Here is a 14,825-nt window from a genome sequence, read left to right as displayed (position 1 = left end):
TGTTTCACGTTTATGAGTGGACTGTTTTAGCAACACTTCAAGTGTTACTCAAGAGACTTCTCTATAACGCGTGTAATCTTCCTCCTTACAATGAAATGCAGGTAATAATAGAACAAGAGGTATCAAGCAGTTTCAAAGGAAAGGAGAAAAATATGTGTAAATATTATGTGAAGGCACAAAGCAAACTGTAGTTATGGTTACTGTAGATGGTGTAGTTAAAGTAAGAACTGTTCATTAAGCTGTAGCTACATCCTTACCTTCAACATTCACCACGTCACCTATAACCTGCTGGGGCCAGGGTGACATGTGGTGGGTTGGTAGACTGGTAATAAATAATAAATGTTAGGAAATTACAGCATCAGTTGTGGGATATAATTGTTCTACCCAGATTTTGAATTCTCTCTTCCTGCAGTTTCAGTACTTGCTATTTTTAATCTCATATTTCTGTTCTGTTTTCAATAAGCAGTAGCGTATATAGATTTTACAAAGTAAAAGTCTGTTACAGGTAAAGAGAACAGAGGTAAGCAGGAGGCGTTGGGTAGGTATGTTGTTTTCTTTTCCTGTTTTATTTAGTAATCCCTGTTATCAGTGTTACTTTTTGTTTGTATTAGTCTTTCACTCTTCAGTCTGCTCAGTCAATTAGAGTCTAACTCTAGTTATTAAGCTCCCCCTTGCAAAAATGCTTGTGAAATCTTAATAGTCAGGCTTTCCAGTTGGTCTTGTATTCCTATGTCCAGTAAGATCCTCTTGTATGGTTTTTTTTTTGACCGATTCTCTTATTTTCCCCCTTTGCTGCATTTGCTTTTCGCTAATAGTCTTTAAAGTTTTATTATTGTTGACCATAGCACATGAACAATGTAACTTTGGACTTCTATCCTTTGCATGCAGTGCACATAATGTGCTTTAAGTTGTGACATTAGTAGTTTTATATAGGCTCAGTGGGAGAGAGTGAGACTGGGTGTGCTTAGAAACATGAAAAGGAACATGGGGGGGAAGGTCATCTAAAGCTATATGTGTTTTTGTATAGATCTGTTAATCCAAGGTACAAACCAAATGAAATATTTACTTTGGGCCAAGCTGTTAAAGTTCAATCTGGAACAAGGAACACAGATAGTAAAATGAAAGTGCCTGTGCAATGTGAGGCAGAAAAGCTGGTGGCAGATGAACTAGATAAACTGCAACAATACCCCGATTCAGATGAGAGACAGAAGTAGTCAAATGAGGCACCTCTGCTTCCTTTAGAAGTATTACGTCAGAGCAGAGAGTATGCACACTGTATCACCTGTGCTCTGTCAGCAGCTCACATATGGATGTGGATGGAGAAGAGGTCGGGTGTTGAGCTGAATATGGAACCACAGGAAGGAGGGGGCCTGAAGGAGCTGGTGCTTCGATGGTTTACTGAGACACAGGCGCCGCTCGTCCAGCACAATGGAAACTTCCCTGATTGGTTTCAAGGCCTTGCTACAAGAAAGTAAGCAGCATACAAAAGACCTTTGCTTCAGGACACGTAGAGACTAGTGACGAGAAGATACCCAGAAAGCTGATTCTGTTCACCTGGACGTAGTGAAGAAGCCACTTTGATGACTGACCAAACATTTTCTCCCACTGAGAACGCGACGTCCAGATAAACAGAATCAACTTTCTGGGGTTTCCTTATCTAGATGACTGAGCACATGAAAAAAATTAGGCTTTTTTATAGGAAGTTCAAGAATTTCTGCTTCACTGGGGCTTCATCACTTACTTGTGATTTCATTTGAACACTGTAAATACTGTAAATATCTCCCATCACTATTATGGTTTTACTGTCCGTGTTTGTGGGTAGCTACTGAGGAAATGCAGAGTTTGAATATCATTTTCATTCCATGCTACCTCATGCCTCACGTTAGGACTGCTGACTTGGTGTTAGACGAGGGAAGAACATATAGGTGAACGTATTATGTATTTGTCCGTTTCTAATTACTTTTCACTGATTGGGATAAAATAGAGATGCAGATAGTGTTGCAGCAGTAGGACATGCACTTAGAGCTTTTTTTTCTTATACTTAAACATGTTTTGCTGAAAGCACCCACAAACTTTTACCTCAATGACTTTTTCAAAGCAAAAGTTTAGCTACATCTGTTTGGGAGAACAGGAGTTGTATTCAGAAAATAAAAAGCAGCCAATATTCTGTTCCATATTAATTAATATCACAGCCAAAAACGAGGTAAAATATGAATTGTCTTTGCTCGCATCATACTATTCAGATTAAAGCTCCTTCTTAAAGACTGGCATTCGACATAAAAACGAGTCGAGAGCTAGTTGTAAGTTATAGCGCATTAGCTACAAGTCTGTTGACATTAATGACCAGAAGGCTCTTAATGAACGGCCGTGGCTGTGCTGAACAGAAGACGGCTGTCCCCGCTTCCAAGGAATTTTGCTTAGAGCGTTAAAAATGTTACCTCTGGATTCGGCATCAATAGAGCTCTGTTTTCTGAGTGATGTAAGAGTGAAATGAATAGTTTCATGGCGTGTTTCAAATCCAGTTTGACTGCCGGTTTGTTCAATTGGATCGGTTTTGTTTTCCGCTGCAGGGAAGCAGAGGATCTCCTGAGGGATAAAAGTATGGGCTGTTTTCTCATTCGTCTCAGTGATAAAGCCTTCGGCTACATCCTGTCCTACAAGTAAGGCAAAGCATGTCAACTGGACCTTGTTGAACTGTTTCAGTATTCTTCCTCATTCCTCTCTCTGCCTTCTCCCAAGGGGTAATGACAGGTGCCGCCATTTTGTTATCACCCAAAATCAAGACGGACATTTTATCATATCAGGAGACTCTCAGACATACGGCAGTCTCACCGAGCTGATCCAACACTACAAGGTCAGCGCCATCCAGCCCTTTGGAGAATATCTGACCTCCAGCTGTAATGAGGTGAGGCTGTCAGGGTTTATAGAAGTGGAACCCAAGCACAAGACACAGAAGGCAGATTGAATGAACCAAACAGCCATTTGATTAGGCTGGTGCAGAACAAAGAAGCCCCAAAGCAGTCGTCCCAGAATTAGGAAAACACTGGGAAGTGTGAACTATATGACACAGGAAATAACCCAAGAGATTACACTGCCACACAATGAACTGAGAGGCCCAGTAAAAAGATGCATGTAACCTGAACCACAAACCTCCCCAAAGTAATATGGAGCTTGACATTAATGGGTACTTCACTGTGACCTCAGACAGCCTCTGATAGATGTAAACCAGGGGTAAAATGGCCTGTATTTATAGCGCTTTACTAATCCCTAAGGACCCAAAGCACTTTACACATCCACACATTCACACACTGGTGATGGCAGCTACATTGTAGCTACAGCCACCCTGGGGCGCACTGACAGAGGCGAGGCTGCCGGACACTGGCGCCACCGGGCCCTCTGACCACCACCAGTAGGCAGCAGGTGAAGTGTCTTGCCCAAGGACACAGCGACCGAGACGAAACTGTCCTTCCGATTACAAGGCGAACTCCCAACTCTTGAGCCACGATCGCCCCACAACCAAGAAGGTGCACAACCGATTTCCTCACGGGGCCACATGAGAAACTGGGATTGTTGCCTTTTTGTCTTCTCTTTTTCTCATCTTAAAAAGAGGTTACAATTATGCATAATAAAAACACGAATTCTTTTAAGTTCTTGCTTTCCTGTTCTGTGAGAAAAAAGGAGTGTATAAAATCAGGTTCAGTGTCTGAGGCAGAAATGCAAATCTCCAGCAAATGCGAGATCTGCCTTCCGTTCTGCGTCTGAGAGCAGATCTGAAATATCTGGAATGTCTTTGCTTTTCTGCTCAACAATGAAATTCTCCTCTCTGTTCCTGTACTGTGTTTAGCTCACTGCCAGGCTGAAGAAAACTTAACCCTGAACTCTGTTTATTTCAGCAGCTTAGCTTCATACTATCACAGACCAGCATACGTGTCAACAACAAAAGAAAAGTATATTAAAAATTCTTAGCAAAAGAAAATTAGCAAGTCCTCTATATACAAAAACCCCCAAATGCTTAAACACATGTAGCAGACATATTTAACCTCGCTGCCATCTTAGATGAAGCTCAACTCCTTGTTTACTTTCCCTGTTTCTCCGTGTTTCATTTCTCTCTCTCAGTAACCTCTAGCTTCCTTTGCTGTTTTAGACTTTTTTTATTACCTTTCTGTAATTACGAGTGTAAAGCTCCAGTCAAAGTAAGACATTTGTTATTACAGGAGAGAAGGGAGCCGGAGATCGACAGACGGATTGGGGCTGCAGCTGCAGTAATGCGGACGCTGCACCGGTCCTGAGTGTAAAAGCGAAGCTCTCAATTTACCGGTCGATCTACGTCCCTACCCTCACCTATGGCCACGAGCTGTGGGTAGTGACCGAAAGAACGAGATCGCGGATACAAGCGGCAGAAATGAGCTTCCTCCAAAGGGTGGCTGGCCTCTCCCTTAGAGATAGGGTGAGAAGTTCGGCCATCCGGGAGGGGCTCAGAGTAGAGCCGCTGCTGCTCCACATCGAAAGGAGCCAGCTGAGGTGGTTCGGGCATCTGACAAGGATGCCCCCTGGGCGCCTCCTGGGTGAGGTGTTCCAGGCATGTCCCACCGGGAGGAGGCTCCGGGGCAGACCCAGGACACGCTGGAGAGATTATATCTCTCGGCTGGCCTGGGAACGCCTTGGTGTTCCCCCAGATAAGCTGGAGGAGGTGGCTGGGGAGAGGGAGGTCTGGGCTTCTCTGCTTAGGCTGCTGCCCCCGCGACCCGGCCTCGGAGTAAGCGGAAGAAGATGGATGGATGTTATTACAGGAAGGCTCAAAACATTTATAATAAGAAATAACTGCATTTCAAAATTTACAAACCTTTACAGCACACTGCATTGGAGGCAATTTACACTCCCGACTATTTCATTTGATGCTGTACATGCATTGTAACTTGAAACAGTTTTTTACAGAACACTGTATCATCACTGTTAGTGAGCGCTCCAAGCAGTTTGCTGTTTATGATTACCGTGGGTTCGTACAATAGCAAAGTTACATTGGTTTCCTATGAGGAACGTCAGCTGCTTTCATTTCATTCTGGCACATATAAAACTGATTCCTTGGTCACACTTAATTTGTTGACTGAGCGCCATAGTGCAAAAAAGCAATGCAAACCACTGACGAGAGCATTGGTTGACAGATTCCATAACAGTTCAACATAAACAGCACAAGAGCTAAAGCATGTAAACAGCAGGGCGTATTTCTTGTGTTCCTCGCATCCCTGTTTGGTCTTGAATGGGCCGACCAGTCTACGCCACAAAAACTCAAAGGTGGCACCACAGTAAGTGGCGGGTGGGAAGGATTCCATTCGCTCTGTAGGGAGGTTGCTCATTCTTTTATCTTCCATAGGTTTACTTGGTCTCCAACAGACCACACACTGACAGGTGTGGGATGAAACCAACTGACTTAATCTTCATGAGCCAGTAGATGGTATATCACTGGAGGGGACATAAAACCATATAAAACCACTGCGTGCTATTTACAACCAATGTGGGAAAACGGTGTACTTCATTATCTATGTATAATGAAGCTCGGCACAGCTTTAGAGCTTGTCCAGAAGAGTGCTTCCACATTGCTGTAACACAGCTCTTACCTGAGCATGTTACTCACTGAGACTGAGACAGCTGCTGCTGCTGCTATAAGGCGTATATGATTTACTCATGAAAGTGGCCACTTTCATATATCATTTTAGTAAGAATCCAAAACATACAAGTTTCTTTTATATACTTTTTCTAGGGATATTATATCTGTTTTCACTCTTGTATGCTTTTCATACAAGTTTCACTCACAGATAAAAACTCTATAAGATTTATATGTATCTTTTCCATAAGGGTGATGGTGCTTGCATCTAAAAAAGGATGCAGTCCCTTTTTCATCCTTCAAAGCTTTCAACATCTGCCTATCCTTCTGTCTCTAGACTGGCAAAGTCCTCTCTCCATTGCTCCCACCATAGTTTCAGATGTTCAGGCAATGGGTCATCCCATCCTGTGCTTTGACATCTCTTGCAGGATTCTTTTTCTACTGAGAAGATGGGTAATAGTACATCCCAGTGGGTTGTATGTGGATGCAATAGTGGACAATATTCCACACTGTATTACAGGTAGTCGAGGGATCTCTTATATACCAAGATGATGGGAGAAGGTCTTCACCATGTCTGTCTTGAAGGAAGATGATAAACCAACAACTGTGTTCTGCCCTAAATGTTTGAACAGTGTAACCCTCATCGTCTTTGCAAAGTATCACTCGTCTGGGTGCTAGTGCTCTGGGGCAGTTGCAGCCAATCAGGAGACCTGTTTCACTATTGAGGGGTTAATCTATGGTTGGTGATAGGCAGGAGGGAGGTGGGTGTGTGCTGCAGAGGTGTAACCCGTCACATGGAGACCAGATACTGTTTTACTGTGCTTTCTCACAGAAGTGTCACAGTGTTGACATCCTTCACACCTGACCTTGCTTTTACCTCCTAGGACCTGGCATCCACATACAATGGGGCAAAAAAGTATTTAGTCAGCCACCGATTGTGCAAGTTCCCCCACTTAAAATGATGACAGAGGTCAGTAATTTGCACCAGAGGTACACTTCAACTGTGAGAGACAGAATGTGAAAAACAAAATCCATGAATCCACATGGTAGGATTTGTAAAGAATTTATTCGTAAATCAGGGTGGAAAATAAGTATTTGGTCACCTCAAACAAGGAAAATCTCTGGCTCTCACAGACCTGTAACGTCTTCTGTAAGAAGCTTTTCTGTCCCCCACTCGTTACCTGTATGAATGGCACCTGTTTGAACTCATCATCTGTATAAAAGACACCTGTCCACAGCCTCAAACAGTCAGACTCCAAACTCCGCCATGGCCAAGACCAAAGAGCTTTCGAAGGACACCAGGAAAAGTATTGTAGACCTGCACCAGACTGGGAAGAGTGAATCTACAATAGGCAAGCAGCTTGGTGTGAAAAAATCAACTGTGGGAGCAATCATCAGAAAATGGAAGACATACAAGACCACTGATAATCTCCCTCGATCTGGGGCTCCACGCAAGATCTCATCCCGTGGGGTCAAAATGATCATGAGAACGGTGAGCAAAGATCCCAGAACCACACGGGGGGACCTGGTGAATGACCTGCAGAGAGCTGGGACCAAAGTAACAAAGGTCACCATCAGTAACACACTACAACGGCAGGGAATCAAATCCCGCAGTGCCAGACGTGTTCCGCTGCTGAAGCCAGTGCATGTCCAGGCCCGTCTGAAGTTTGCCAGAGAGCACATGGATGATACAGCAGAGGATTGGGAGAATGTCATGTGGTCAGATGAAACCAAAGTAGAACTTTTTGGTATAAACTCAACTCGTCGTGTTTGGAGGAAGAAGAATACTGAGTTGCATCCCAAGAACACCATACCTACTGTGAAGCATGGGGGTGGAAACATCATGCTATGGGGCTGTTTTTCTGCCAAGGGGACAGGACGACTGATCCGTGTTAAGGACAGAATGAATGGGGCCATGTATCGTGAGATTTTGAGCCAAAACCTCCTTCCATCAGTGAGAACTTTGAAGATGAAACGAGGCTGGGTCTTCCAACATGACAATGATCCAAAACACACCGCCCGGGCAACAAAGGAGTGGCTCCGTAAGAAGCATTTGAAAGTCCTGGAGTGGCCTAGCCAGTCTCCAGACCTCAACCCCATAGAAAATCTGTGGCAGGAGTTGAAAGTCCGTGTTGCTCGGCGACAGCCCCAAAACATCACTGCTCTCGAGAAGATCTGCATGGAGGAATGGGCCAAAATACCAGCTACTGTGTGTGCAAACCTGGTAAAGACCTATAGTAAACGTTTGACCTCTGTTATTGCCAACAAAGGTTATGTTACAAAGTATTGAGTTGTATTTTTGTTATTGACCAAATACTTATTTTCCACCCTGATTTACCAATAAATTCTTTACAAATCCTACCATGTGGATTCATGGATTTTTTTTTCACATTCTGTCTCTCACAGTTGAAGTGTACCTCTGGTGCAAATTACTGACCTCTGTCATCATTTTAGGTGGGGGAACTTGCACAATCGGTGGCTGACTAAATACTTTTTTGCCCCACTGTATGTGGACATCACATTTTAGGATGTCTGGATGAAAATATCCACCACTTATATTATACACTGTATATCGAAATTTAAAATGAATGTCCTCATATGTGGATTTTTTCTCAGAAACGAAAATCAGGTAGTAAAAAAAAAAATAAATAAAAAAAATAAAAATCAGGTAATTCTTTGTTTTTACATTCATCAGGTCCCAATCAGCCCAAATAGCAAAGAGAAATTAAAAATGCATGCTGTGGAAGAGTTCAGGTCTTAGGAGGTCAAAAAGCCATAGCACAGCTCATTAGCCGTCAAATACGTCCTTCTGTCTTCTAGAGACCTTTTTATGAGGTTTGTGCAGTTGTGAAGCTGATGTGAGTTTGGTGTTCCCCATGTGATCTGGTTGATGTCTTGTCACAGTGTACATTTGTTTTGGTGCTTGGTCCTTTTAATGTCCTTTAGCTTCTCACTGTCGCTGCGTAACTTGGGCGAAGAGCAGAGTTGAAGGTAACTGGGTTCCAGATGATTTCCACAACAGGGATGACACTATGGCACTGAAACTGGGAAACTCTCCACTTCTATTAAAGCGTTTGTAACAGGCAGTTTCTGATTTTTCTCACTGTCATTCAATATTTCCAGGCCCTTTACATAAGGCATTGCTACCATTCATGGAGTCTGTAAAGTTCCTTTGGGATCTTTCGTCTGTACTTTTGACAGGTTTGATAGCTTCTCTCTAAATGCTCTTTGAAAAACAAATGCCTGACCGTATTGTTGATTATGTTTTTTCCAGAACATGCCTTGTAGACATTACAAGTGGGGCCACCAATGCATTTTTTAAATCAGCAGCAGAGATGCCCTATTGGTCTATCAGTGACATTAAGGAGGTTTTCTATTGGATTTGCTCACCACTGAACACTGTTGGTTCCGGTGTGGGTAGCCTGCTCAGCGTTATACTGTCCTAAACACTTTGTGCTAGTAGAGCAACAGCAGGAGATGGAGATCCCATGGATCTGTCACATGGGTGTGCTGCGCTCTTAGCAGACTGGATACGACCAACCTGTAGTCTTTCTCCATTATAAGCTTCTTTCTTATGCTCTTCTTCCAGAGTGATATCTGCACTAATATCTCCATCAGCACCTGTTAGCCTTTTATATGTGATTTTGAAAAAACAGTTACTGGCTTACATGCATCAGTGCTTTTGTCTCAAATCCACGTGACTTCTTATGTCAGCATAGTTTCATAATGTCAGTGTCATCCTTTCCTTTTATTTTTCTCTAAATTGTCTGCAAGTGATGACGAGCATGTTTCGGTTCTGTCTGACTTCAGCTTTTCTCTTGGTGATAAGGTAATACGTCTATTTTTTATTTGTTTTTTAAAACGTCTCCCTTGATGTTAGTAAGAATTTTTTCTGTTGACATTCTGTTGTGTTCAGAGCAGCAAGATTCATCTGTAGTGCTTTGGATGTTAGACTGCAGATATGTGAGCGTTTTTACTTATTATCAGTTGTTCGCTTTATACCCTCCTTCTTTGTTCACTTGCATTTTGAAGCAAGCTTTGTTCATTAATGTCCTCAGGACTCACTGGTGAAGCTTGTATATTGTCCATTTTCTGTGCAGCCTCCTCTAGTCTTTTGTCACTTCAGTTTTTAGAGCACGTGCTGCCACCTGCAGGCCGTCATGAATGTACACTTTGACATTTTGAGACACTTTCACAGCAGCTTCTAGCCAAAGAACACTTAAGCCTAAGCTGACGGATTTTGTTGTGTATAGCAGTTTAACTCACGACTGTCACAGAACAAGAGCTGAAGAAACTTTAATCAATAAAAGAAAAATCCATTCAAAACTATTAGCAAGATAAAAATTGCCATTTTTTCATGAAACTAAACTAGGTGTTTGCTGTCTGTGATTCAGTTAATGCCCTGAAGTATTTGGCCATTTTAGTTACATCTTCAACACCACTGTTAATTGTTAGCATTAACAAAAACTACCGAGTGCTTCTCAGTTTATTTTGTTGACTGGACAGGAACACATTCCCAAATGCTTCTTTTTTCTGAGACCATATTAGTGCAACAGAGTCTTCCAAACACTGTTTGATAAACAGAAGGGCCTGCTGTTTTTATTTCACCAAGTTTATGAGAAATCATAACGCTGGTCAGATGGCTCCATCCCTGGGTATGCAAAGCTTGGTTCAAAAGTTCTTGTTGCTAGCAAAGGTCCAGATGTTCATTCCCACTGCATCAGTCAAGTTCTTGCAATCTTTTGCATGTTTAGTTCCATAATAGCAAATTCATTCTTAAACCTTAATCTTGTCCAATGTCTAATCCTTAAATGCAGCAGTCTGGTCTCCACAAGCTAATCATACCTTAACATGTGACTGAATTTGATGTCATGTCATCAGATGATCTGTCTGGTTTTGCTTGTTGAAGCTCTTATTAGACAATAATGTTGCTTGTGATTTTCAGGTGGACACAAATGAACTGTATGATGTGGTGAACTATAACACCAAACAGATGTCTGGGGTGAGCGTGCAGGCACTGCGGACTCTGTGGGATCAGAAAAGTGATCATCACAGCCATGTGGGTACTAATCAAAGGATTCAGCAGCAAAATGACCCTCCTGCAGTGCAGCCACCCATACCACCGAAATCCACAGCCAGAAGGCTGACGGGGACGGTGTCTGTGGATGCAATGTCTCTTTCCCAGGTAAGCTGGACACTTGAACTGTCCTTTTTGAAGAATACAGAATTATAAGTGCTGTAATTACATAACATGTAATTAAAAGTGTGCATCTCACCACATACAAAGCTTTATAGTCAAAATACTTCTTAGGGAATTACAATTTTATATTTAATTTTATTCAATAGCTCAAGAATCATGTAGGAGAAAATTTGTGTAAAACACTGCACGTGCATACTTATGTGCAAATTATGCTAATGTGTGCAGGTATGCAACACAGTTTCACAATAATTAAATGTTTGCTTTCAGTGGCAGCATCCAACAGCAAAATCAGTTTAATCCAACTTCACAGTTAAAGCTCATTTTGTGCATCAACACAACAAAGATTGCAAAGTAACATAATATGAGAGCTATATTTCATATGTATATGATAAGAACTGCATTACAAACATGGACCAAAAATACAGTAATTCTTAACATTTGTGAAACCTGCATAAATATGACCTAAAATGTGACATGACCTGTAATACAGACAAATAAAGCACTGATCCAAAAAAAAAGAAAATGATCCAGTGTTACATTTCTGTAAGAGAAAAGTGTGAACTTTTCAGTATCGGGTGTGATGCTTTTGAGCAGCAAGAACTGCAACTAAACAGTTACTGCGCTGTTTGTCTGGAGCTGAGAGCTGTTACACGTTTATGGCACGAACCACTCTCCTGATATTTTACTGTAGAATTTTCTGATAACGTTTAGAACTTATTAGTTTGTCAGTGATGGGAGCTATGCTTTCACCTTACAGTCTTGCCATCCAGTATGAGAGAGGCCTGTATTTAATTTACTCTTACTCTATTACATGCCTTGCTGTTGAAGAGATCTTTGTTGGGCCAGGGTAACAGTGGTCTTGAATTTTCTGTTTAGCCACTGTGTATTTGAAGTACACAGAATCTGGTTTGGTGTGCTTTAATTAACTTCAGCAAACAGGTACAAAGGTTTACTAATGTGTGGAAAATGTGTTTCCTTACTCGACTCCACACACGTACAAAAACCCCACAATTTTATATATGACACAGAACGGTGTTTTGCAGCTTCCTGCATATGTACAGCCTAATAAGAGCGCGCTTGAACAGCCTTTCATGGCCATAGAATTACTTGATGGAGACTTTCAGCAGGACAGTGCACCTGCATGTCACTTTTGCTAAAATCACAATTACATCAGAAAGTCCTGCCTGTTCTGAGGTGGGGTTTAAATCTACTCAGTTTTATTGAGAATAAAATCTCAGACTCTGTTTCAGTTTCACCCATAGATAATACTAGCTCTTTAGATGAATGTTAAATATGTTGTGTAATATCTACAGTTCCAGTTTGCTGTCCTGCCCTCTGGCAGATCCACTGTTAATTTTGGTGACAATTTTTTTTCGGATGAAAGCAAAATGATAAGTAAAATAAAAAATAATGCAGAAGGATAAAAATGATGAAATGAATTTACACATTTTTCAACGAGTGAAAATGAGATGAAAATATTCTGGAGAGATGAGAACAAATCATAAAGGAAGTTGAGTATAAACGTGACGCGAGTTTGGAAGTGATTCAATCAGAAGTAATCTCCTTGTTTGCTAAACTTTCACACACATTGATTTGCCTCAGGGAACAGTATAACCTTCCTATTTCCCATGCTCTGTAAAAACACAACAACATCTCAACACTTGAACGTTTAATGAACATTTGATTTCATGGAAAATAATTTGCTTTTGGAGCAACGTGGTCAAACTTGGACACTTAATATTTTTGTTAACTGAATCAACTTTAGATTAAGTCAACTATAATCTTACGATATTTAGTTGATCTTGATGCCTAAATTTGACTAAAATTCATTGTTGTTCGTCTTTTCATTCAGAAGACTAAAAGTCAAAATTTTATGTGAAAATGACTCAACGTCCAGTCAGTTGTTCTTCTTTTCCATCGTGCCATGTCCTTGGTAAAAGTAGATCATGTGATTCTTGGGCTTGGGTCTTCATCTTGCAAATATAGAGCATCTTGAGGCAAATATTGTTATGAATTGGTGCTAAATACAATAAAATCTAATGAAATTTATTTAATTTAAAGAAATGCTAGTGAATTGTGTAACTGGACTACTTTGTCACTCATTTTTATTAAGGGTATGCCTCCAGGACCAAAAAGAGGGATTCCTCTAGGATTTACCCTGAGTGGTTCCTTGCCTGATACAACTTCACATCCAATGAAATCCCAGATGGACGCATACAGAGCAGATGGAATCATGGCAAACACAAATTCAGCAGTAATGTCTAACAAAGACTCGGTTGATGCAACTGACACAATGTACCCTGGTGATCTTTTTCCTGGCATCACAACCTCTCAGTCGACACAAGTAGAGAGCAGGAGCAAATCCCTACCACAACTGGACAACAACACCACAGAGGAGGAGTACTCCAACCAGCTCAGCAGCCTGTCTCTGACATCGCCTGTTCCAGGAAAGAGGGTTACCTGCCAAACCTATTCCCTCCACGCACCCCATGAAAGCGTGATCAGGTCAGAAGAGCACAATGATGACCAGGAAATATCAAGATCCAACCCTCTGTACCAGACCTCTGAGGGGTCTGAAAGCCGTTCAACCCAGCGAGGAGATGACATGTATGCTGAGGTTCCTCCGGTGACAACTCCTGCTAGGCTGCGAGATGACACCTACGAGCAGATCCCTGGTGAGGCAGCTGCTGTTCAAGGCAACACTTATGAGACGCTGGACGACATGAAGACCAAGAAGTCAAAGTCCACCTGGAGTAAAAGTGTAAGCCTGAAAGAATACTATGTATTCCAGTTCTTACTGTAAGCAGCAAAATATTAATATATGAACTTTTCTTATGTTCTGTTTGCAGAACATGAAGTGGAAGAAATTCCTACCTGACTACAAGAAGAAATAAATGCAGAATCTGTTGTGGAGAACCTCCTTAATATAAACGAGATGAACATTGCTCCTCCAGTTATTTGTTCTTATATGCAGATGACTGTGTGCTGTGAGTGACATAGGGATAGAGATAAAGTCAAGATAAGAGGCTTACACATAGGTAAGATTAAGAAAATCAAAGCTACAAAAAACCCTGAGCTGGACAGACGAGGGTTTTTTGGGACTGAACCCAATCACAAATGTTTTTAAATCAGAAAGGATTGGTTTTGTCTGAGGTTGGGTCCTTGGATATGAACAATGTCTAATCTGTAACACCTGCTGTTAAATACTTGGATTTTATTGTTGACAAGAATCTCAGCACTGCTGTCATGGATTTGAATGGGAAAAAGGTTTGAAATCATTACGTTAGGTCCTGATCTTAGCCCTGTTTTAACTCACATCATCAGATCCTTTGAATCAAACTCAGGGCTGTAACGCACAAAAACATCCATAAATATTCTTATTTACTCACAATTTATTACAATTACTTATTTTCAGCAGATTAGACCTGTGGTCTCCTTTGTCTCCGACCCTTATTGTGAAGCACTTTGTGGTTTTTATCCTGTGTAGAGTGCTCTTTAAATCAATAAAGTAAAGACCAACTGACAATGAGGCGGGTGGTTATGGGCTAACATTACAACAGCTAATATTAGGCTTCCGTGTCCTAAAAATCACTTTCCCTCTAAACAGGTTGAATATATTGTCACATCATGTCAGGATTAATTTTCCAGGTGTCTGAGTCAAACAATGTTAGATCAAAGTTTTATGAACGCCAGCTAACAAAACGGCAGCGCTTACTGACAGAAAGATTCAGGATATCCTGAGCAACTCAATTCAGTATTGTCATCAGATAGAAGTGAGCTCTACTGATTGATCCACCCATCCTGGACAGATTTCTCAGCTTTACAGCCTTCTCCAGAGTAAATAGACATATTGACATAGTAAACTTGGCTATCTGAGTTGAAATAACAAATATGTGAAAACAGTATGCCACTTCCTAACCAATGAACAGACAACATTTTTCAAAAGGGTATCCACTCCAAGAAAGGAGGCGAGATGCTGAAACAAACTGATACGTACTCGGCCCTGGATCATTAAGGGCAACT

General features: G+C 41.4%; 1 protein-coding gene across 1 annotated transcript; it reads left to right on the top strand.

Annotated features, from left to right (window-relative positions):
- The first annotated feature begins 1,316 nt into the window (after positions 1 to 1,316).
- On the top strand, positions 1,317 to 13,696 carry sh2d7 (SH2 domain containing 7). The gene is made up of 6 exons (XM_085358721.1): positions 1,317 to 1,471; positions 2,571 to 2,660; positions 2,740 to 2,905; positions 10,548 to 10,787; positions 12,916 to 13,563; positions 13,652 to 13,696. Exons 1-6 carry the CDS (start codon positions 1,317 to 1,319, stop codon positions 13,694 to 13,696), a joined length of 1,344 nt encoding a protein of 447 aa, XP_085214847.1.
- Positions 13,697 to 14,825: the final 1,129 nt, after the last annotated feature.

This window comes from Diplotaxodon limnothrissa, linkage group LG1 (assembly GCF_057381915.1).
Source record: "Diplotaxodon limnothrissa isolate DT_005_m linkage group LG1, D_limnothrissa_male_GT1.1, whole genome shotgun sequence".
Taxonomy (NCBI): Eukaryota; Metazoa; Chordata; class Actinopteri; order Cichliformes; family Cichlidae; genus Diplotaxodon; species Diplotaxodon limnothrissa.
Note: the sequence above shows the minus strand (reverse complement) of the source record. Positions and strands in the feature narration are given on the sequence as shown.

Bases quoted from the DNA above. Each gene is read 5' to 3' on its own strand.
- sh2d7 (XM_085358721.1), top strand. From the start codon at position 1,317: ATGGAGAAGAGGTCGGGTGTTGAGCTGAATATGGAACCACAGGAAGGA. The intron at 2,661-2,739 runs GTAAGGCAAAGC...CCTTCTCCCAAG, and splicing joins GGCTACATCCTGTCCTACAA to GGGTAATGACAGGTGCCGCC. The intron at 2,906-10,547 runs GTGAGGCTGTCA...TGTGATTTTCAG, and splicing joins TGACCTCCAGCTGTAATGAG to GTGGACACAAATGAACTGTA.